This window comes from Chelonia mydas, chromosome 1 (assembly GCF_015237465.2).
Source record: "Chelonia mydas isolate rCheMyd1 chromosome 1, rCheMyd1.pri.v2, whole genome shotgun sequence".
In the NCBI taxonomy this organism is placed as follows: Eukaryota; Metazoa; Chordata; order Testudines; family Cheloniidae; genus Chelonia; species Chelonia mydas.
In genome coordinates this window covers 11,283,043-11,304,449 of record NC_057849.1, presented here as the reverse complement: position 1 = coordinate 11,304,449, position 21,407 = coordinate 11,283,043, and the positions used below count along the sequence as shown (strand labels likewise).

The 21,407-nt window shown below is 43.0% G+C and overlaps 1 protein-coding gene across 2 annotated transcripts in view; it reads left to right on the top strand.

The window, feature by feature from the left end:
- The window catches only part of PGM2L1 (phosphoglucomutase 2 like 1), a 71,135-nt gene that overhangs the window by 24,918 nt on the left and 24,810 nt on the right, over positions 1-21,407 (top strand). For both annotated transcript variants that reach the window (XM_037916028.2, XM_043527356.1), the window contains exons 2-5: positions 1,047-1,214; positions 12,954-13,060; positions 18,039-18,123; positions 20,054-20,137. In XM_037916028.2, coding sequence (XP_037771956.1) covers positions 1,047-1,214; positions 12,954-13,060; positions 18,039-18,123; positions 20,054-20,137 — 444 coding nt within the window. The remainder of the gene's footprint in view (positions 1-1,046; positions 1,215-12,953; positions 13,061-18,038; positions 18,124-20,053; positions 20,138-21,407) is intronic.

The following is a 21,407-nucleotide window of genomic DNA, read 5'->3' as shown; positions in this document are numbered from 1 at the left end:
TATCTCACCCACCTTGTGTCTCTAATATCCTGGGACAAACACCGTTACAACAACAGCATATCATCTGTTTGAGTAACTTAAAGCTAAACTGGACAAAGCACTAGGGAGTGGTTCTGCAGGAGCTGCTAGAAACAAATAAGATTACGTAATACTGTAGGGGGTAGATTTTTGAAAGGCACCCATGGAGCCCAACTCCCACTGACTAACGGTGCCTTTGAAAATTTACCCATAAGCCTTTTAAAATCCCCAATTCCTAGTGCAGCTGACAAGCAATTTTGTTGCGACTCTTTGCAATGTAAACTACTCCAAGATATCTGGTTCTGGGCCTTAACTTTGGAAAGGAACATCTTCTGGAGTACAATGCACTTCTTTAATTATTGAGTCATGCATAATTAGGCTTGGCAGAATTTGACTCGATCAGTTTGATGGATAATATAAAAAATGTTTGTTTTTAAGGATTTTGCTGACTTTTATCTATTTAACTTTTCACAGTTGCAGGAAATTATGGGGTATTTCAGACAATAGGAAGGTCAGAGAATAATTATTTAATCACAGTAGATGTTGAGATTTAGAAAGTTAAAGCTTTGTAACCGCTAAAACACAGTCAACATCACTTGTCAAAATATACAAAGTAAATTTGAGCCTTAACTCAAATTCTAGCAAGTTCCCAAACAGCATTTTTCTTTCTTTGCCTATATGTAAACTTTGATGATTATAGATGGGAATGTTTGTGCTGATTTATGTGTATATGGTGAAATTGACATTTACCAATAAAAATCTGCTGTTTCCAAGCCTATGCATAATTAAATATGTTTGAGGAGAGATCATGCTAGAAATGACACAGGTTAGAGCAAAGAGTGATCCTTTCTTACACCAACATAGAACTTGTATTATAAAAGAGCTTGGGTTGTGGATACGGAGACCACTTCTTCCTATCCTGTGAATTTGTGTTAAAATAATTCTCTCACTAACTGCACTGCAGCAGTAATTGTTCCATCAGATCCTCCTTGAGCAATGGGAACAGAACCTTTGTTTTTCTTTTGCAGAACCCTAAAACAAAAGAGCAGATTGAAAACCTGGTACGGAATGGGATGAATAAAGAGCTGCGGGATCGTCTCTGTTGCAGGCTGACCTTCGGGACTGCTGGACTTCGTTCTGCCATGGGGGCAGGCTTTTGCTACATTAATGACCTTACAGTGATCCAGTCAACACAGGTAACTTGGGTAGTATTATACAGGCAGACTTCTTGGTAATGATTTCATAGTAATCATCTTGATCACTTAAAATTGTGCCTTTCATCTTCAAAATTCACAACACATTTAAACTTACTCGAAGCTATATATAGGAATTGTCACCCATCACTGAAATCCAGCCTCATGGGTGGAATGTGGCAACTGTTCAACAGTACACAGCAATACCAAAAGGACAAGAAGTGTAAAACTACTCATCCAGCTAAACCCGCCTAAGGCATCTTCGGTAGGCCGGATGTAATTACCTAAAGTGGAATTTTGCCAGCGAGTTAAAGCTTTGTGTTTGAAAGATGTAAATACTGAGAAGGAATTTTCTATATTCTCTATTTTCAGGGTTTCTATCCCCCCCCCCCCCCATGTGAGTGGCAATCTGTTGTGTGTGTGTGTGGGGGGGGTGCTTGCCCTTTTGAGAGGGTCTGAATGTGATGAAGTGGGAATGTTTCTTAATATTTTGTATGATTACTGTGCATACCTCAGTTTCCCCTATGTGCTACATGTTGAAATAGGTGGTGGGAAGGGTTGTTTACTCTGCTAAAGTCTCAGCAGAATATGGCCACTCTGATGGCTGGGCATGGTGCCTGGCAACTAATGACCCTGGACTGCCCCCACCCCCTGCAGGAAGCCAGCTGTTTTTGTCCAGCTAGGGGACTGAGAGCTAAGGTAGATGGCCAGGTGATCTTGTTCAGACCAGGAAGAGAAACAAACAATGGAGGAGAGACCCTTAGGGTAGTATAGTGTGGGCTGTCGGAAGTAGGAAACACGCTTCTGGACTGGGGACAAAGAGGAGGGGCAGGACTGACCCAAGTGGACTACGCTGTAATTTTTTTTCTATTCTCAGTGCTGACTAAGAAGTTTCTATGCTGTTCCAGACATCTAATACACCCTTCTTTTCCAATGCTGTCTGAGTCACTGAGGTTGGGGGTACATTGCTTCCTTTGGGTGTGCAAGTCTCCCCCAAGTGGCCAATTTGAGTGGGCTCACTGAGTGAAATGGGTGCTGAAGGCTCTGAAGTTTGGACCCAGGAGGCAGTGAAGCGAAGGAGTTTACCGCAGTGAGTGTGTGTGACCCTAGGGGGTTAACACTCTAAAGGACTCCTCCCAGGGACTGTTATAGAGCTGTGCAAGAGCACCAGACCTGTGGCTCCGTAACATTGAGTCTCTCTCTCTGTGCCCCTCAATTTGAGCCAGCATCTGGAAAAGTCCTGCCCCTTTGGATGGGATGCTGAGAACATGCATACTTCATGCACATCACAGATTGGGAACACACGTTAAGATGCATGGAGCAGTTCACTTGTCTCAGATCTAGTGTTTTAGATTGAGTACTTGTGGCACCTTAGAGACTAACAAATTTATTTGAGCATAAGCTTTCATGAGTTACAGCTCGCTTCATCAGGCGAGCTATTACCAGCAGGAGAGCCGGGGGGGGGGGGGCGGGGCGGGGCCTTTTGTAGTGATAATCAAGGTGGGCCATTTCCAGCAGTTGACAAGAACGTCTGAGGAACAGTGGGGGGAGGGAGGGGGAAGAAATAAACATGGGGAAATAGTTTTACTTTGTGTAATGACCCATCCACTCCCAGTCTTTATTCAAGCCAAAGTTAATTGTATCCAGTTTGCAAATTAATTTCAATTCAGCAGTCTCTCATTGGAGTCTGTTTTTGAAGTCTTTTTGTTGAAGAATTGCAACTTTTAGGTCTGTAATTGAGTGACCAGAAAGATTGAAGTGTTCTCCGACTGGTTTTTGAATGTTATTTTCTTGATGTCTGATTTGTGTCCATTTATTCTTTTACGTAGAGACTGTCCAGTTTGGCCAATGTACATGGCAGAGGGGCATTGCTGGCACATATCCCATTGCTAGATGTGCAGGTGAACGAGCCTCTGATAGTGTGGCTGATGTGATTAGGCCCTGTGATGGTGTCCCCTGAATAGATATGTGGACACAACTGGCAACGGGCTTTGTTGCAAGGATAGGTTCCTGGGTTAGTGTTTTTGTTGTGTGGTTGCTGGTGAGTATTTGCTTCAGGTTGGGGGGCTGTCAGGCCAGGAACCTATCCTTGCAACAAAGCCCATTGCCAACTGATGGTGTCCCCTGAATAGATATGTGGACGCCACATAAAAAGTGAACCCTACAGGTGCAAAAGCCCAGAAGGCAATTTTTTTCTTATGATTTTGGGGGTCATTACACAAAGTAAAACTATCTCCCCATGTTTATTTCCCCCCCACCCCACCCCCCCGTTCCCTCCCGCTCCCGGCTCACCTGCTGGTAATAGCTCACCTTACTTGCGCTATATTGATGACATCTTCATCATCTGGACCCATGGAAAAGAAGCCCTTGAGGAATTCCACCATGATTTCGACAGTTTCCATCCCACCATCAACCTCAGCCTGGTCCAGTCCACACAAGAGATCCACTTCCTGGACACTACAATGGTCACATAAACACCACCCTATACCGGAAACCTACTGACCGCTATTCCTACCTACATGCCTCCAGCTTTCACCCTGACCACACCACACGATCCATTGTTCACAGCCAAGCTCTGCGATACAACCGCATTTGCTCCAACCCCTCAGACAGAGACAAACACCTACAAGATCTCTATCAAGCATTCTTACAACTACAGTACCCACCTGCTGAAGTGAAGAAACAGATTGATAGAGCCAGAAGAGTTCCCAGAAGTCACCTACTACAGGACAGGCCTAACAAAGAAAATAACAGAACGCCACTAGCCGTCACCTTCAGCCCCCAACTAAAACCCCTCCAACGCATTATTAAGGATCTACAACCTATCCTGAAGAATGACCCAACACTCTCACAAATCTTGGGAGACAGGCCAGTCCTTGCCTACAGACAGCCCCCCAACCTGAAGCAAATACTCACCAGCAACCACATACCACACAACAGAACCACTAACCCAGGAACCTATCCTTGCAACAAAGCCCGTTGCCAACTGTGCCCTCATATCTATTCAGGGGACACCATCACAGGGCCTAATAACATCAGCCACATTATCAGAGGCTTGTTTACCTGCACATCCACCAATGTGATATATGCCATCATGTGCCAGCAATGCCCCTCTGCCATGTACATTGGTCAAACTGGACAGTCTCTACGTAAAAGAATAAATGGATACAAATCAGATGTCAAGAATTATAACATTCATAAACCAGTCGGAGAACACTTCAATCTCTCTGGTCACGCGATTACAGACATGAAAGTTGCGATATTGCAACAAAAAAACTTCAAATGCAGACTCCAGCAAGAGACTGTTGAATTGGAATTCATTTGCAAATTGGATACAATTAACTTAGGCTTGAATAGAAACTGGGAGTGGCTAAGTCATTATGCAAGGTAACCTATTTCCCCTTGTTCCCCCCACCCCCCGACGTTCTTGTTAAACCCTGGATTTGTGCTGGAAATGGCCCACCTTGATTCTCATACACATTGTAAGGAGAAAAGGAGTACTTGTGGCACCTTAGAGACTAACCAATTTATTTGAGCATAAGCTTTCGTGAGCTACGTATGCATCCGATGAAGTGAGCTGTAGCTCACGAAAACTTATGCTCAAATAAATTGGTTAGTCTCTAAGGTGCCACAAGTACTTCTTTTCTTTTTGCGAATACTGATTAACACGGCTGTTACTCTGAAACCTGTCACCTTACCTGATCACTCTTGTTACAGTCTGTATGGTAACACCCATTGTTTCATGTTCTCTGTGTATATAAAATCTCCCCGCTGTATTTTCCACTACATGCATCCGATGAAGTGAGCTGTAGCTCACGAAGCTTATGCGCAAATAAATTTTAGTCTCTACGGTGCCACAAGTCCTCCTTTTCTTTTTGCGGATACAGACTAACACGGCTGCTACTTTGAAACCTGTTTTAGATTGTTAATCTTCATGGGGTGTTTGCATGCTGAGAACATCACATTGAAATGAATAGGCCACTTCACACCTTTTCAGACCCTCCTGTGCTGTCAGTGGATGTGTAAAGGAGTCCTTCCCATCCTCACTTCCTGTTTAAAGGACACTTCTGACTGCTCTAAAATCTGCATGCTTGCCCTGATTTTCTTGAAATTAGCTGGTTTCAGATTAGCAGCCGTATTAGTCTGTATTCTCAAAAAGAAAAGGAGTACTAGTGGCACCTTAGAGACTAACCAATTTATTTGAGCATAAGCTTTCGTGAGCTACAGCTCACTTCAAGCTGAAGCTCACGGAAGCTTATGCTCAAATAAATTTTAGTCTCTAAGGTGCCACTAATACTCCTTTTCTTTTTGAAATTAGCTATGACTCAGGTGAGTGAGGGCAGAGTAGGGTTGGTGATTCAAAGTCGGGTCATTTGAGCTAGGGTTTCCAGAGATATAATCTGGGAGGAAAAAAATAGCCATTTTTCAAAAAATTGGTGGTTTTTGTTTTTTGGGTTTTTTGGTTATGTTTGGTTTTTTTGCCCTGAGGTAGAGATCAAACTGTTGTTGTGATGCAGGTCCAAATGGTCTCGGTCAGTTTTGATCTCAGGTTTTGCATGGCACCTGCTAATTCTCTGGGGGACTCTGGAAAAATTGCTGCCCCAACAGACCCACTCCTTGGCTGTATTTGGCTCTGCAGCAACTTCTGCCTTAATTTCCCCCACCTTCTTTTTGCCTTTCTTCAGCGGAGAGGATGAGCGAACAAACACATGACCAATAAATAGGTATGTTGCTTACCACACTTATTGGAAGGTGATCAGATACTATGGCAATGAGTGCAGTGTAAAAACTTCTGTAGTACAGAATCAGTGTTGGCACTTGGTTTAGCTACAGTAATGATAGGGATGATGGAACTTCTGAAGGAAAAAAGTCTAGTGGCCTTGTTTGCTAATAAATGTTTTGCTGTAAAGGAAGTTAGTCAGTCACTTCGCTTTTTGACCTGTGGTGTTGAGTTTGGAGCTGTTCATGCTCCGAACGCCTGAAAACTGCATGCTGCCTTTGTGTTTTGGGTCTGCTGAAAGTGTGAGTGAGCTTGGATTGGCTGACAGAATAAACATTCTTGGCAGGAAGTGTAAAGTTTCATTTTATGCACTAGGGAATCAGTCTTTCCTAGTGCTGTATCATGTGAATTATTTTTTGTGTGTGGGTTATTGAAAGTCAAATTGGTTGGTATTTACTCTGTAAAGGCTCTATTTTTGGTTGTTTACTTTCTATGGTTACGCATGCTACTGTGATGATCTCGAGGAGCCAGCTAAAGCTTACTTCTGAAGCAGAAAGGCTTTTGATTTAATCTCTGTTTGTTGAGTACTTTCAATCTTCTTTGTTCTGGGATTTTAACTACATTAGAGATAAGGTATAGTGGGAGTATGTTAAATGGGTAATCCTGATTTACTAAAAAATATTAACTGCTTCATTCCCAAAGCAGTACTTTAAATGGTCTTTAGTGTAATTTTAAATTTGTTTCCTTTTAAGGTGTTCCATTGAAGTCTTTATTCTAAGTATACCCTGTACTCCTTGGCACCAAAGTTTTGTGATTGAACTGGAGGTCATACAGAGTCACAAAGGCCTGATCCAGAGAAGTGCCCAGCAGCCACTAATATTCGCTCTCTTGGGGGATTGTGAATGCTTAGCACTTTTCTGGATTAGGCCCAGGAATGCAGTATCAGTCTGCAACAAGCATTAGTTTCTAGGCATTATAATTACATTTAGTATGTTACTGAAATCTGCCTCCAAAGATTCTTCTAACAGTGCTAGAAACACTATTGCTCTTTTAAAATTAATATCAGAAACACAAAATCCTGAGCCAAATCGGGGTTGGGTCAGAGTAGGAGAAAATTCTAGCCTGTGTATGTCTGGCTAAACATCAGATATTCAGCAAATCAATATTTTTCTAAAGCTACCTGCCCTCATGTATGATCAAGTGGCTTTGGTGCTGTAAGGGTTTCAGTGGTGTCTGATCTTTCTAAAGTTCTCAGTGTACCACAAAGTGGTGTATAATAACTAAATGGTTAATGGTCCATATAATTATTATGGAAGTGTTTGAAAGCGGTCAGTGGTGATGCTGGGAATCGAAAGCAGAGAGAAGTTCCAAAAGGAAATGGGATTTCAGATAATCCTTGTAGTTTAAATATTGGCGATACTCTGGGCTCTCCCTGTCAGCTTTCTCCTGTAGCGCTGGCACAAAGTACAAATGTTGACAAGCTGGGAGTAATTCAGCCCACTCACACCTCAGATTTGGGGTCTCTTGCTGGCTAACTGATATATTTAAAGGAGTACTTGTGGCACCTTAGAGACTAACCAGTTTATTTGAGCATGAGCTTTCGTGAGCTACAGCTCACTTCATCGGATGCACAGCATATCGTGGAAACTGCAGAAGACATTATATACACACAGAGACCATGAAACAAAACTTCCTCCCACCCCACTCTCCTGCTGGTGACAGCTTATCTGAAGTGATCTGATGATCACTTTAGATAAGCTGTCACCAGCAGGAGAGTGGGGTGGGAGGAAGTTTTGTTTCATGGTCTCTGTGTGTATATAATGTCTTCTGCAGTTTCCACGATATGCTGTGCATCCGATGAAGTGAGCTGTAGCTCACGAAAGCTCATGCTCAAATAAACTGGTTAGTCTCTAAGGTGCCACAAGTACTCCTTTTCTTTTTACGAATACAGACTAACACGGCTGTTACTCTGAAACCTGATATATTTAAATGAGGTGGTGAAAAGAATTCCCTTATCGTGGATATTGTAACATGTCATAAGTGCCAGGTAAAACTCACACATGACTTTTAAAGATATAAAACAACTGTTGTTTTCCCACACAGTGAATATGCTCCATATGAAAAATTTTTGTATGTAAACAGTTTTTGTAGGTTTAATCCCTAGTCTGTAGAAGTAGGTGCAGTATGGAAAAACCTGCCACACTTTGGAGGAGAGTATTATCATTTAGATTGTGGTAGCACCCAACCGTGCAAGGGACTTTCTAAACACAGACCGAGATGAGCTCCCTGCCCTAGAGAGCTCACACTCCGCAAAGACTAAGGCCTGGTTTACACTGCCAAGTTTTTTCGCTAAAAGGCAGCTTTTGGCAGAAACAGCAGAGGTGTACACACTGCAAAGCCATTTTTTGCGACGAAACTCCTCAGTTGCAGCGCTGTAATAAAACCACCTCCACGAGGGTAATAAGACTTTTTGTGCAAATGTTTTATTGCCAAAGTGCCAGTGTAAACACCTTGCTTTCTTTTATCGCTGTCATTGGCCTCGGGAGATGTCCAACAGTGCCTGCAGTGACAGCGCTGCTCATTGTTTTGAACCCAGCAACTTTGCATGCATGTGCTGCTTCCGGTTCAAAGCTCCCTTCTGACAGCTGGCATTCTGCTCTGTGCTGGGAAACAGAGCAAATCTTCAACATGGAATGTTCCTGCTGTCTCCCACACTACGAACACGCAGGGGTGGAGGGGTGTGTGTGTGTGAGAGAGAGACTCTGTGCTGGTCAGAGCCAGAGAGGGAGCTGGGGGCTGATGTCAGGGTTTCTCTCTTCACTCTGCCTCAGGACAGATTGCTTTTGGCGGCTGTCTGAACTTAGGACACAGCATGCCAACACACTCACTCTCCCCCAACACACAGTCTCTCTCTCCACCTTCATACACACATGCTCCCTTTCACACACTCTTCCCCCCACATACTTCTGTTGAAAAGCAGCTGGCAATCTAGTAGGATGCCCATGGAACAATGGGATTGAGAAACCTGCCCCATGAGGCATTCATAGAATCATAGAATATCAGGGTTGGAAGGGACCTCAGGAGGTCATCTAGTCCAACCCCCTGCTCAAAGCAGGACCAATCCCCAACAATTGCAAACCGTTCCCAAAGCACCCTGCAGCCAGTTGCACAGTGGGATAGCTACCACAGTGCACTGCTTTCTTTGTCATTGCAAGAGCTGCTAGTGTGGATGCGCTCCAGCCAGGGTTGTCCCTAGGGGGTGTGGGGCCTAGGACAAATCAGCCTCCTTGCCGGCAGCCCGGCGGCCGCTCGCCTCCTCACCCCCCTCACCTGCCGCTTTCCTCCTTGCTGTCTGCCCACCCGCCTGCCTGCCACTTACCTCCCCGCCGTCCACCCGGCATGCCACCTGTCCGCCGCTCTCCTCGCAGTCCATCTGCCCACCCGCGGCCTCGTCCCCCTCCCACCTGCCTGTCTGCCGCTCGCCTCCACACTCACCTCCTCACTCTGCTCGCCCACCGACCTCCCTGCCTGCCTCTTCACCTGAATATCGGGACAAATGGTGTCCTGATCACACATCGGTTGGGATGCAGGACAAAGGGCTAAATATTGGGACAATCCCTATTTTATCAAAGCGCGGGGGCCCCCCAAAGCGCAGGACCCAGGGCAGTTGCCCTGATTCGCCCTACTCAAGGGATGGCTCTGGCTCTAGTGACATGAGGAGCACAGTGTGGGCATGCAACGGCAGCTTGTTTTAAAGCGGTTTAATAAAAGTGGTCTAACTTTTGGCGGAAAAACTTGGCAATGTAGACATAGCCTCAGGCAGTTGTGGGAGAGAGGAGAGGGGATATAACATATTAACAGTGTGACCAGGCTAGTGATAGGCCCCCATCATTCTGCCCCAAGAATGAGCAGTTAACTGCTCATTTATGTGCAAAGAAGGATTTGAAAGCTGGGAGTGGCCTAAGGATGCTGGAGCTGGGCATTGCTGTGGGGAAGGAAGCAAAAGGGATAAATGGTGGCATGAAGGACAGGGAGGGGAATTTAGGCCATTTCTAGGCTACTGCTTATGTCAGCAAAACGTATGTCACTCAGGAGTGTGGGAAAAAGCCCACCTCCCTGAATGACAAGTTTCACCAGTATAAGCGGTAGCATGCATAGCGCTATGTCAGCAGGAGAACTTCTCCTAAGTGGTTAATTTAAATCACACAAACAACATTGACCAAACTTGTAACTAACAAGTCACATTTGGGGGAAGGAGGGAATCCGAGATGAAGGTGGAGAAGAGGAACTCAGGACAATTGTTAATGGTAAATTCAGTTAATTTAGGTTTCAGAGTAGCAGCCGTGTTAGTCTGTATTTGCAAAAAGAAAAGGATTACTTGTGGCACCTTAGAGACTAACCAATTTATTTGAGCATAAGCTTTCGTGAGCTACAACTCACTTCATTGGATCTAATTCATCTAAATTAATTTAGAGATTACCTAAATGGAAGTGAGCAGCTGCACCATTTCTGCTAGGGGCCAAGAAATTGCCTAATATATGTTCTCCCACTACTATAGAGTAGCAGCACTGTCAATCCCAAGCATTCAAAAATGAATCAGTCCCCCAAAATGATGATAAAAAAATTGCCTTCTGGGCTTTTGCACCTGTAGGGTTCACTTTTTATGTGGTGTCCACATATCTATTCAGGGGACACCATCATAGGGCCTAATCACATCAGCCACACCATAGAGGCTCGTTCACCTGCACATCTATCTACTTCACCTACATGCATTACAGGCTGGCTAAGGTCAATGTATCACACTGCAAAACATCAAATAAGCATGCCAGTTCTACTCCGAGCTCTCAGTCTGTCAGTACCGAACAGGTGGTCAGACCAGCTTGTTACCCTTCTCCACACTGCTGCCTACAAAGACATTGATCACAGAGGCATCAGGAACAGGGTGCAGTGCATACCTGGACCCACCTCCATATACAAGGACCTTGGTCCCAAAAGGGCATGAGGCTACACATAGAATCTTGTCATGATCTACCCCTTTCTGGGCACACCCCATATTTATCAGGGTCTCTGGATCACTAGTGCAGCCTTTTTACCTTCCTAGTTGTCTTAGCCTAATATTTATAGGCACGTATCCTGTCTTGGCTGCTTTTCCTAATTCTGTTTTCGAGGGCCCTGCAGCTCCCTTCCAAAACCCACCAACTGACTACACTTCCAACTGCTTGGTTTGATAAACAGTAAATTTATTTAACCCGAATAGACATAACACAAACAAAACAATGGTGAGTAACCTTTCTAGTTCTTACACTGAAAGGGATATCCTAAGCTTTTGAGAACCTAGTGGAGATTTCTCTCCTCACAGAAGCTACCCAAAGAATATTCTCTCCCTCTCTCCAGGAGTCAACTGCTAATCCTTCAAATTAACACCCCCCCCCCCCCCCCCCCCGGCCAACAAATTGCAAGCTGTCATGGCTGACCCTTCCCACAATATTCCGTAAAGATAAAGTGGTTGTTGAGACCTCATCCCAAATTTATTCCTGAACTTGTCACGCTTATTTGAACCAATCTACTTGTCTTTATTCCGAAACCCCATTCCTCTCCAGTGGAGTAGAAATTCCCCTGCTTTAGATGTTTTTCGGACTGTGATAGGACGGAGCCGTTCAGACACTTCCAGTCTTTTTTTTTTTTTTTTCCTTTTTTTTGCCGGGGGGGGTTTGCCATTTCTCATGTTTCTAAGGGACATGTAGTTTCCCAGATAATAACTGAACCTAAATGGATTACAGTGCATTTCAGGCTGCTATCACATGGCTGGTATCAAAGCTTATTCCACAAGAGGGCAGACTGCCTCTCCTTTGTGCTTTAGAAACAGCCACATAGCTGAATTTTGTAAGGCAGTTAGTGGCAAGCAGGACTCCTCAATCCCATCTTCCAGATGGGACTCTGCTTATCGGTCATTTAGAATTGGAGATGCATCTTAGCTGACATCTGGAAGAACCACAGTTACTATAAGGTAAGTAACCATTCTGTCTTCTAGTGCAGGCAGTGCCATCTCCCGTATCCTCCACTGTCTGAAGGAAACCGGAAGCTTTGAGAAGAGTAGTTGGTTCAAGCTTGATCCATTAAGATGGTGACATTATAGGAAAACACTTTGGAACTGGCAGCTTTACATTCTCATTCTAAGAGAGGGCCACTCACCACTGGGGATCAAAATGGTGCTTACTGGATGCATCAGTGCTCCTAGATATAGTTGCTACACAGCAACAATTGCCATAAACAACTTCTAATATCTAAATAATAAATAACTTAATATTCAGACCATCCTAGACATACTTTTAATTTTAGCATTATCAGTAGTAAATATCCTATTAAAGATAAACAGGGTGAACTAAATACACTTATGGGATAACTGCTTCACCATTGGGAGTAGGTGTGTAAATCCACTTGTAATGAAAGACTGTTGTGTATGGAGTCACATTTTCTAAAGTAATGTGCAGTGTTGAAAGGATAATTTACTTTAGGTAAGAAGTGAGAACTAGTACATATTGTGTTCCGTAGATTGTGCTCTAAACACAAGCATGAGACTTAAGTGAACCACTTATATAACAAAGTGTGCGTGAATTATTCAGATTTTTCTTTTATGAATTGGTTCATTATTTACAATTAATGTTGTATCCTGTGGATTAATCTCAAGTATTTGCTGCTTCAGGGATTTGTTACCTAATTTTCTGTCCATTCTGTCTGGTTATCTGTTTCTGCTCCCTGACTAGATTCTCATGGGTATTTGCAACCTTTCTCTTCCTGTGAACACTCTAGGAACAAAAATGTACTCATACTTCAAATGCCATTAAAGCAGATTTTCTGTCTGTTTGAACCAGTGTTTATCGTTTTTTATCATTAACCCAGCTCTAGTGAAACAAAAGTCCTTTTCCCCATTATTGTGGCATAATGAATTCTAAACAGAGTAATCTTTGAGCTGTGTGTGCAGTATAATGGAGCTAACTCTTTATGCTTCTGTTTTGCTGCAGGGAATGTACAAATACCTTGAGAGGTGTTTTTCAGACTTCAGGCAGAGGGGCTTCGTTGTTGGATATGACACGCGAGGTCAGGTGACCAGCAGCTGCAGCAGTAAGAGGTATGAGGATTGATTCCATTTGAAAGACTAGAATTTGAAGTGTGGCTTAGAATGTGTCTCTTCATATGGGGAATTTATCAGGAATTTAGTGTATTATCTATTTTTAAATTTCGGTAGTGCCTAAGCATCTTAGTCATGGACCCCTCATGCTAGGCGCTGTACAGACGCATAACAAAGACAGTCCTTGCCCCAAAAGAGTATACCATCTAAATGCACAAGCACTCTAAACAGCAAGGCAGTTCCATGATGCAGAAATCACGATATCTGTGTGGTACTTAAGTGTGAAAGCAAACTTAAAATGCTAAGCCCTTAGCTTGAATACATCAAAGTGCACGACTGGTTATCAGTGTGTCTGTATTGAGTTTTAGTGCAAAACTGTAGTCCCAACTCTGTCAAACTGCACATGTGATTTAAACTTTCATGGTGGAAAAGGAGTAATTCCTCCTTCAATCCTATGTAACTATTGTGATACCTCTTGTAGCCTCATACACTGATTTGTCTCAGCAGTATGCAGGCATTAACACACAGTTTCACAAATTAGGAGTCTCTTCTAATTTCATGCTTAAAAAAATCCAAACTTCTACAAATATAAAGGTGCTTGATGCTGCTGATTTTAGCTCAGCCAGGCTGGTATACTACTTTAAAAAAACTCTTTTAGTATCCTTGCCCGTTTTTTGGGTGTGTGTTTTTTGTTGTTCGTTCCCCCCCCCCCCCCACTTGGATAATATATGGTTTGAAATGCAGAGAAAGCATTTCTGTAACCTCATTAATTCTCACTTGATCATATTACTGCAACTCTTGCTTTACAGTATGTTACAGTACACTTACTATTACACTATCATGTGATTAAAAAATTAAATTCCACTTCACTGTTAAAGTGAACAAAGTAAACATGGTATGGATCCTTAATTTTCATAGCCTGCTTGTTCACTTACAATGACCACCCCCCGCCCCATCAGTTTTAATGATCAAAGTGCAAATAATTTTCTGGTTATAAATACCTGTGAAGTTGTAGTTTCAGAGATAAGAAACTGTCAATGAAATTGAACTAAAGTTCCCCCTAGCCCTAATGAAAAGATTATTTTAAAATAAGTTGTCTGTCTGTCTGGTAGTAAAGCTAATGACTGTGTGAATTTCAACTTATCAAGAAAACTCTTAACTGGAGCCACATTCTCTGTACTCGCCAAGGGACTGATCTTCTGCTCCACCACAGAACCTGATACCATATTAATGTGGAGAACTAGAAGAATTCTTTCACAACAAAGACTACACCACACACAACTACCACATTTCCACCAATTAGTCATAAGAAAAAAGAAACATCACAGAGAACGAAACAACACGCCGGATTATTATGTTGATTGCTTCAGGAAAAAAAATTGACTCTGAAATCATTAACATCACATCCACCACAATCTCGCCACTGCCGAGAGGACAGGTACACAGTCCATGAAATCCAACCACAAGATAGTGATCAAACCAGTAGATAAGAGGTGCTATCGTAGTTCTCAACCTCAATGACTACATCAACAAGGCCAACCAACAATTCTGACATCACCTGCCATAAAGAAATCAAAGAAGATTGCGCACTACAATTCACCCAGGAGTTTAAGGATATCATCAAATCCTTCCTTCTCGAAACAACTCCAAGAGAAACTCTACAACCTCACCCTTCGTGAACCCTGCCCCCTCCAGGGACCTATTACATGCTTCCCAAGATACACAAATAAGACGGATCTGTCTGGGTTTCCTTATCTAGCTACAATGCTTGTACTGAAGGAATATCAGGACTCTCAGAAAATATCCTCAAACAGTTCACCACACAAAGGGCCGGTTTTCTCCAGGACATGACGACTACCACCAGAAGCTCCATAACATTAACAGCCTCCTTCAGAACACTGTCCTTGTCACCATGGATGTCACCTCCCTATCCATCAGCATCTGTCATCCTGACTGCATTTCTGTCTGCCTCAAATATCTACAAGACTAATGAACAACTCTCAGATATCCACCTCAAACACATTGCCAAACTTATCCATTTCATCCTCACTTATAATCATTTTACATTCAACAGACACTTTGCCCAAATCATGGGTGCTGGGATGGTTCCCAAATATGCCAGCCACTTAATGGGTCACCTTGAGGAAGAATTTCTGGACAAATGCACCATGAGATATATACTTGATGTGTTCACCCTCTGGACAGATGATCTAAATTTCCACCATAACTTCACCAACCATCTGTCAAGCTCTCTACAACACTCCTAAAGCACTGTCAACTTCCTGGACACCATGATCAACTTCAGCAATGGAACCCTACAAACACTATATACAAGAAACCTATGGATCATCACACTTACCTTCACAGATCTAATAACCATCCACCCACACCAAGAAATGTTCTCTACAGCCAGGTAATTAAGTACCCCAGAATATGCTCCAAGGAGAAAGTCCAAGCCACGCCCTTAAACCACCTTCTCCAAACAAGGTATGACACTTTGTACCTCAAAGTATCACCCTGGAATCCCCATATTCACCACTGTGATATTATTATGGTATGTTTTATACAAAGTATACTTTGTGAGGTATCATTTTGTAAGTCTTGATCTGCTGAACAATAATAACTATTGGGTTTTATGTATTATCATTGTATGTGAATTTATGAAGTATTACTATATAGGTTACTGACATATGTTGTGAGGTTGGGAACACGCACAGCCAGCCTTTGTTGTAACGAAGGAGAAGCCATCAATAGCTAGATGGCATTAATAGCTCATCAACACACAATCCAGTATCCGAAGACTTCTCGGAGAAGACATGTATGCCATGGGGGTGGACTAACCCATGTCACAGCAAAGATCATTCCACCAAGCTGGAAGAAAGTATAAAAGAGAGACAGTGACATCATCACTTGGCCTCTCTCTCTCTCCCCTCCCCCTCCCCAGCTCAACACCTAGAAGAACGTCTGAAGGACAAAGACTTTGAACTGGGGAAATTTGGCTCCAGGCTGGAAGGTAGTCCCAGCCTGGGTATTGAGGAACTGTAACCTGCTTGTACCATCTGTCAGGGTGAGAAAAGCTGTTTGCTTCAACACTTGCTTAGACTAAAAGTTGAGGGTTTAGAAAGCATGTTTATTTTTTATTTTCTTGAGGTAACTATTTTTGATCTTTATGTCTACTGCTTATAATCACTTAAAATCTATCTTTCTGTAGTTAGCAAACTTATTTTAGTGTTTTATCCTTACCAGTGAGTTTGTCTAAAGTGCTTGGGAAATCTCCTCAGGTTACAAAGGTGCATGTCCACTTTCCTGTGAAGAAGTGGCTAACTAATTGCAAGATGGTATGGTTCTGGAGTGTAGGACTGGAGCTGGGAAGAATTGGCTGGCGCCTCTCTATTGGTTCATTAGTGGCTGTGAGATCATTCATGTATCACTGTAGTTGGGTGTGTCCCTGCCTGTGGATGTCTCTGTAAGTGCAGTGCCTTTCAGAAGTTTGTAGCTTGACATCAGCATCACAATGTGAGGGGCATCCCAGCTTGGTGGGTTTGGAGGACATCAGTGGTCCTGCAGTCCAGGTTGCACCCCGGGACACTGTCACACAAGGACACTCCACCAGAGAAGTAGATAGCATCATGGAAAAGGCAACCCAAATAGTCTATGGGAACTTACTTCGATATGGGAAAAAGAGAAGTAGATAGCATCATGGAAAAGGCAACCCAAATAGTCTATGGGAACTTACTTCGATATGGGAAAAAGAGAAGTAGATAGCATCATGGAAAAGGCAACCCAAATAGTCTATGGGAACTTACTTCGATATGGGAAAAACCCTCAGACCACATCCCTCTGTCTGAGTTGTCACCTACCACCTCACACAGGAACACATACGGTGTCGTCAAAAAGTTGCAGCCCATACTTGATGATGACCACATCGTGAAAGAAATCTTTCTCAAATCCCCTTTTGTGTCCTTCAATCAACCCCCGCAACCTTGCTAAGCTCATCAGAAGCAAGCTCTCCACAGACCGAGACACATCATCTCAAAGTGGCATTAGACACGGACAGAACAGATGCAAAACCTGTAGACAGATCTCCATCCCTACAACAATCAATTCTGTGCTGCCGCCACTCCATTCCCCCTCCCAACACACCTTTCAAGATCCATGAGTCCTTCACAACATGCTATATCTCATCCAGTGCACTAAATGCCCCAATAGCAACTATGTGGGTGAAACCAGACAAGTACTTTTTCAAATGAACTCACACTGAAAAATGTTAAGACAAAAACACCACATCACCTGTGGGTGAACAACTGTCACAAAATGAACACTCTATATCTGACCTATCAGTCCTCATCCTCAAAGTAAACCTTCACAACACCTTCAAAATTTAAGCCTGGGAGCTTAAATTCATAACTTTGCTAGACAAGAATAATCATGGACTGAATAAAGGCCCTGGATGAATGGTTTATTACTACAATGTGTAACCTACTAACACTCTTTTGTCTTTTTTTTTTTTTTTTTTTTTGAGGTGTTAACTGCCCACTTCACCCTAACTCTCTTATGTGAAACAATCTGTTCTACCTTGTGTTTAGCTGTGACAGTACCTTTCCCAGACCTGAAGAAGAGCTCTGTATAAGCTCAAAAGCTGGTCTCTTTCACCAACAGAAGTTGGTCCAATAAAAGATATATTACTCCACCTGCCTTGTCTCTCTAGCAGCTCCTTACACACTCACTGTCATTCGAGCTTTTTAAGAACAGGTTAGACAAAGCACCTCTCAGGGTTGGCTAGATATACTTGGTCCTACCCCAGTGCAGGGGGCTGGACTAGATGACCTTTCAAGGTCCCTTCCAGCCCTACATTTCTGTGATTCTATAATAAGACCATCTTGAGAGAAGGCAGAAAAAGAACTTGTTCTTTGGATTGGGGCTTTTAGAACAGTATTGCGGATAATAGGATTCACTGAATGTTTTTCTTGTTCAATAGACTTGCAAAGCTTACTGCAGCAGTCCTGCTTGCAAAAGGCGTACCTGTGTACTTGTTTTCAAAATACGTTCCTACGCCCTTCGTGGTAAGTCTTTTACACACTTCATTCTGTCACAGCTAATGTTTTTAGCATTTCATCAAGGCTGTCATCTTAATTTTAGCTAAATATTTTTCTTGTCAGAAGGCCAGAACGTAAATGGAAGAATAGACTAGAGGTGGAACATTTGACTCCTTAGGAAGACTTAAGAAATCATAGGGCTGAATTCGGTTTTGTTACGCTAGTATTAAATCCATAGTAACTCCATTGATTTAAGCATAGTAACTGCAGTGAGAAATGTATAACTTAGCAAAATTTGGCCCATAATTCAAGATGGAAAACCGATCCCTTATAATTTTATTGTTCAAATTATTGAACACGTAAGTAGTTCTGTTGAGTTCAGTGGGTCTACTTGTGTTTGAGCATTCGCAGGATTGGGACCTGTAGACTCTTCCCAGGGGTAGGTAGAGGAAATGAAGGATTGTTCTCTGTAGTGTATTTTTAATTTTAAACTTCTAAATATCTCCAGCACTGGGGCTTCCACTTGGATCAGCACTTGTAATATGCCAGTTGTTTTAGTGACTTGGCCCCAGTTGTGGGTATGACTGGTACTATGGGAAGAAATAATCTCATTAGGTTTCTCAGTTTCCTGAATTTTGCTAGTGTGTTTTTTATGAACTCCATTCCTAGTATATTGAATTTAGGTTGCTTGTGGTTGCTACCACCTGTGTATCTATAACCTTGGTATTCTCAATTTATTCAGTGGTTCTCTAACTTTTTTTTTTTCCATGGACCACTTGAAAATTGCTGAGGGTCTCAGCGGACCACTTAGTGATCTTTCCAAATGTTGTTTGTACCATTAGCTAACTATTATAAAGCGCTTTGGATAAAAGTGCTATAAAAAAAAACTTAATTAACGTTTTTTGTTCTACAAATAAATGCACACAACTCATATTTTAAAATCAGTAGTCTTACCTTTCTAATGTGATGGATGTGCCCTCTCTCCCCCTCCGTGGCACCCCCAAGCTGGGGCTGGGAAGGGCGGGGGGGAGGGGTCTCTCCCCGATCACAGCAGCCCCTGAGCTGGAGCTGGAGAGGAGGGGGGCTCTCCCTGGCAGCCACAGCCCTGGAGCTGAGGAAAGTTGCCTCTTTCTCTGGCTGCTGCAGCCCTGCATGTCCCAAATTCCCCCCACCCCCTCTTCTCACCCCACTACCCCCTCCCACCTACCCCCTATTCCCCCAAGGCCACCACCTCACCTTACATGTGCGTCTTCTCCAGGGTGCAGGCATCTAATTAGTGGAGCCACGCCTGTGTGGCTCCACTAATTAGGTGGGTGGCCCTTCACTCTCTCATGTGCAGCCACCCAGGCGGGTACCTTGGAGGAAACTATCCGCGGACTACCTGAATGGAGCTCGTGGACTACTGGTGTTCCGCGGACCACAGTTTAAGAACCTCTGAATTCATTCCTCCATATTGAAGAACAAAATTACTATTGATCCATGATGGATGGCTTCTCTGCCTTCTGGATTGTGATGTTTATTTCTATAACTTTTAAAATCTATTTTTAGCTGTATTTATTAGCTTACCAAGTGGTTTTGGTGAAATCCTTCATGGATACGAATGATTTTTGACTTTTCTGTCCTCCTCCAATATGTGTAATCTAAAGTGGAGGCTTTTCTTCACCATAAGACATTAAAAAGTTGTGTGCTTTGGAGTACCTGCGGGAGATTATCTGTTTTGGAAGTTTATTATGGGAATGTTAATTTAGCAGAGTAACTCTGATCATGCTTTCTCTCACACAACCCATCGCTTATCACAAGAGACAGTGTGCTGGTTGTCCGACTGTTCAAATGATATCTTTGAAATCAGCCTGTGAAATTTTAAGAACCTATAATACTTACCCCTTAACTGACTTTATACCTTTATGTATTTATGTCAGCTCAGAAATAGTGAACTTAAATTGCTTTTGTCTTTCAGCCCTATGCTGTTCAGCAGCTCAAAGCTGCAGCTGGTGTGATGATCACAGCATCACATAACCGTAAGGAGGACAATGGATACAAGGTAAGCCCTGCGCTCTTATTTTTGCAAATTTGTGACAGAAGTTGATTTACCAAATATACAGTGTATGTCACCTAGATCAAGGGATCTCCCAACACATTTTTTGATGGCCTCAGAGTGTGGCCAACTCTTGCTGGTGGCCATGCTGACAATTTTTCCTAAAATACTTAATTAACTTTAGGAAAAACAAATAAATATGCACATATCCAATTATTGTAATTTATTCATGTAGGGTTTTTTCAGATTCAGTAGTAAAAAATAATTTACAGTTGTCTCTGTTCTTTATTGGATCTAAACAAAATAGAAACACATAGAAAGTGCTTTGGATGTTCTTGTCTTTTTGTTGTTGTTTCTTTTGCTTTTTAGGTTGCGCTTTTTTTAATTCTAAAACTTGCTAGCTGGTAAGTCTTCTGCTGTGAAAAGTGATCTTTGTATGTTTAATATCACTTTTCACAGCAGACTTACTCAGCCCCAGCAAGCCCTGGGACAAATTAAGCCCTGGATGGGGAGGGAGGCAGCGGGGCCCAGGAACGATGATGGATGTGGTGAGCCTGGGGCCAGAGCCTGGAACCAGAGCCTGCCAGCGCGTGGAGAGAGCCTGGAGCCCCTGGACAAAGCCTGCCTCCCCTACCCCCAGGAAAGTGTGGAATTCACCAGCTGCCTGCACCTCCAGCATTAGTGTCTCTGGAGAGGGACAGGGCCCAACCCGCTGCTGGTGGCACTGGGGCTGGGGCCACTGCTCTGTGCCACACTCAGCCCAGGAGGCTGTGGCTGCAAGAAAAGGCCCTGGTGGCCGCATTTGAGAAACACTGAGATGCTACAGCAACTGGCACTTAGTAAACGCCTAATATATGAGACTTCTTCTGGAGTTTTTCTATCTATACCCATTAGAAGGAAAAATAGTTTCATGTAATTGTTTGCTCTATTTTATTGGCTTCTGAATTTTACCCCCAGTTTTCTGAGAACAGAAGCAAGGAAGTTTCCACTTCAAGTCCACTATAGGTCTTGAATACAGATGAGGGGAAAGTTTGCATCTCTGTTCCTCTGCCATTCATTACACATAGACGACGCAAGCATCTGAAGTAAAGTACTTTCCCTCCCCAAGCTGATAGTCTGAAAATGAGGTTAGAACTGAGCCCAACCTTTCTAGAGAATTTTGTCTAGAACGTAGTCTAAAAAAAGATCAGTACTGGGAGGACTTACTTAAAATACCTTGTATACTGGAGTTACTTTGAGATTCTGTTCTGTTTAATTGGTGGCTCCATTTGTCACT